The sequence below is a fragment of the Pundamilia nyererei genome, unplaced genomic scaffold (genome assembly GCF_000239375.1).
Source record: "Pundamilia nyererei isolate P.nyererei 1_Seehausen unplaced genomic scaffold, PunNye1.0 scaffold00278, whole genome shotgun sequence".
Lineage (NCBI taxonomy): Eukaryota > Metazoa > Chordata > Actinopteri > Cichliformes > Cichlidae > Pundamilia > Pundamilia nyererei.
Window position 1 is genome coordinate 62,398 of NW_005187679.1, and position 1,392 is coordinate 63,789.

The window sequence follows — 1,392 nt, forward strand, 5'->3', positions numbered from 1 at the left end:
TTTTTTTCTTTTTTAAACCAAAAGCAACATGTGAGATCAATGTGTGATGTTTTAAGACTATTTGATCTTGGGATTGCAAAACAAATGTTTTGTCAATATAAGTTGTCTTGAGTATCTTTTACCCTTTTGCATCATTTAGCATTATTGTCCAAACAATGTATGAAAGTTGGAAGTAAAATATGGTGACAACACTAATTCTCAGTGTGTTTGATTCAGATTTGGAAAGCCCGCCTGAATGGTTATGAAGAAGCACTGAAATTGTTCCAGAAGATAGAAGATGAAAAGAGTCCAGAATGGGGCAAGTACCTGGGACTGATTAAGAAGTTTGTCACAGACTCGAATGCAGTGGCTCAGCTCAAAGGTCTGGAGGCAGCCCTTGCCTTCATTGAGAATGCCCACTTTGCTGGAAAGTAAGTAACAGTAACAACAAGAGTTTCTCCTGCAATTTCTTTTAAAAGTCTGGAAAAACCCACTACTGTGCCTCTAAACAAAGAACAGGCTTTCTTGGTTTTACATAGTCTGTTGTGTGTTGAGTTGCACTGCAACAACAGTGGTTTGCCTTGTGATTCACTTAAAGTATAAAGGTAAACTGGACTCAAAGATGGTGCCAGTTAAATTGGTGGTGCTTAATGGTTATTAGTTTTTCCCTTGCTAACACCAGCTTTGGACCTAGTCTGTAGAGTTTCTGTTAATCTGATGAAAATATAATTGTTCATCAGAATGCAGACTTAATTTGTTGCCATTAGCCTGCATTTATCTTGAACTGCAGAAACAGTACAAGGTTTTTACTTTTGTTTTGCCAGAAAAATGGTGTTTGTGACCACAGAACAGAGTACATTAATGCTGAAATTCAATACAGAAATCTGCTGGGTATTAGTTTTTGCTGTAAGCAATTAAACACATTATTTGAGGGTCCGATTTTTACAGCATTGATTTAAGGCATTAATATGATTTGAGGGCAACAGTCTGTATTGTGGTGCGCTAATGACAATTAATAGTTGCTTTTAAGAAACTGTATTGCTGGTGTTTATTAGTAAAGTGTCATTGTTTGTTTGGCTAATCCCTCACATCGCTAACTGCAGTCCTATCTGTAGTGAGTGATATAGCCCTAGAAATTGTACCGCATGATTTTGTGAAAATTTCTGATGATGAAAAGGTGTAAGTACATTTGTAGTCAGATGTTTATATACATTCATCATAGGCATGAATGTCAGGATAAAATGAGGCTTTTAACAATTTCATTGAACATGTACAGCATGCGTGTTTAATTATTCTTATTTTATTTAACCAGGAAGATCCTATTGAGATAAAAAAACAACAACTTTTTTTTTAAGGGAGGCCTGGCCAGGAGAGGCAGCAGCAAGTGTGACACAGTTACAAAAATTACAAAGT

General features: G+C 36.1%; 1 protein-coding gene across 4 annotated transcripts in view; it reads left to right on the forward strand.

Moving 5' to 3' along the window:
* Nucleotides 1–1,392, forward strand: part of ckap5 (cytoskeleton associated protein 5) — a 44,866-nt gene that overhangs the window by 10,365 nt on the left and 33,109 nt on the right. For all 4 annotated transcript variants that reach the window (XM_005750555.2, XM_005750553.2, XM_005750554.2 and 1 more), the window contains exon 3: nt 217–410. In XM_005750555.2, coding sequence (XP_005750612.1) covers nt 217–410 — 194 coding nt within the window. The remainder of the gene's footprint in view (nt 1–216; nt 411–1,392) is intronic.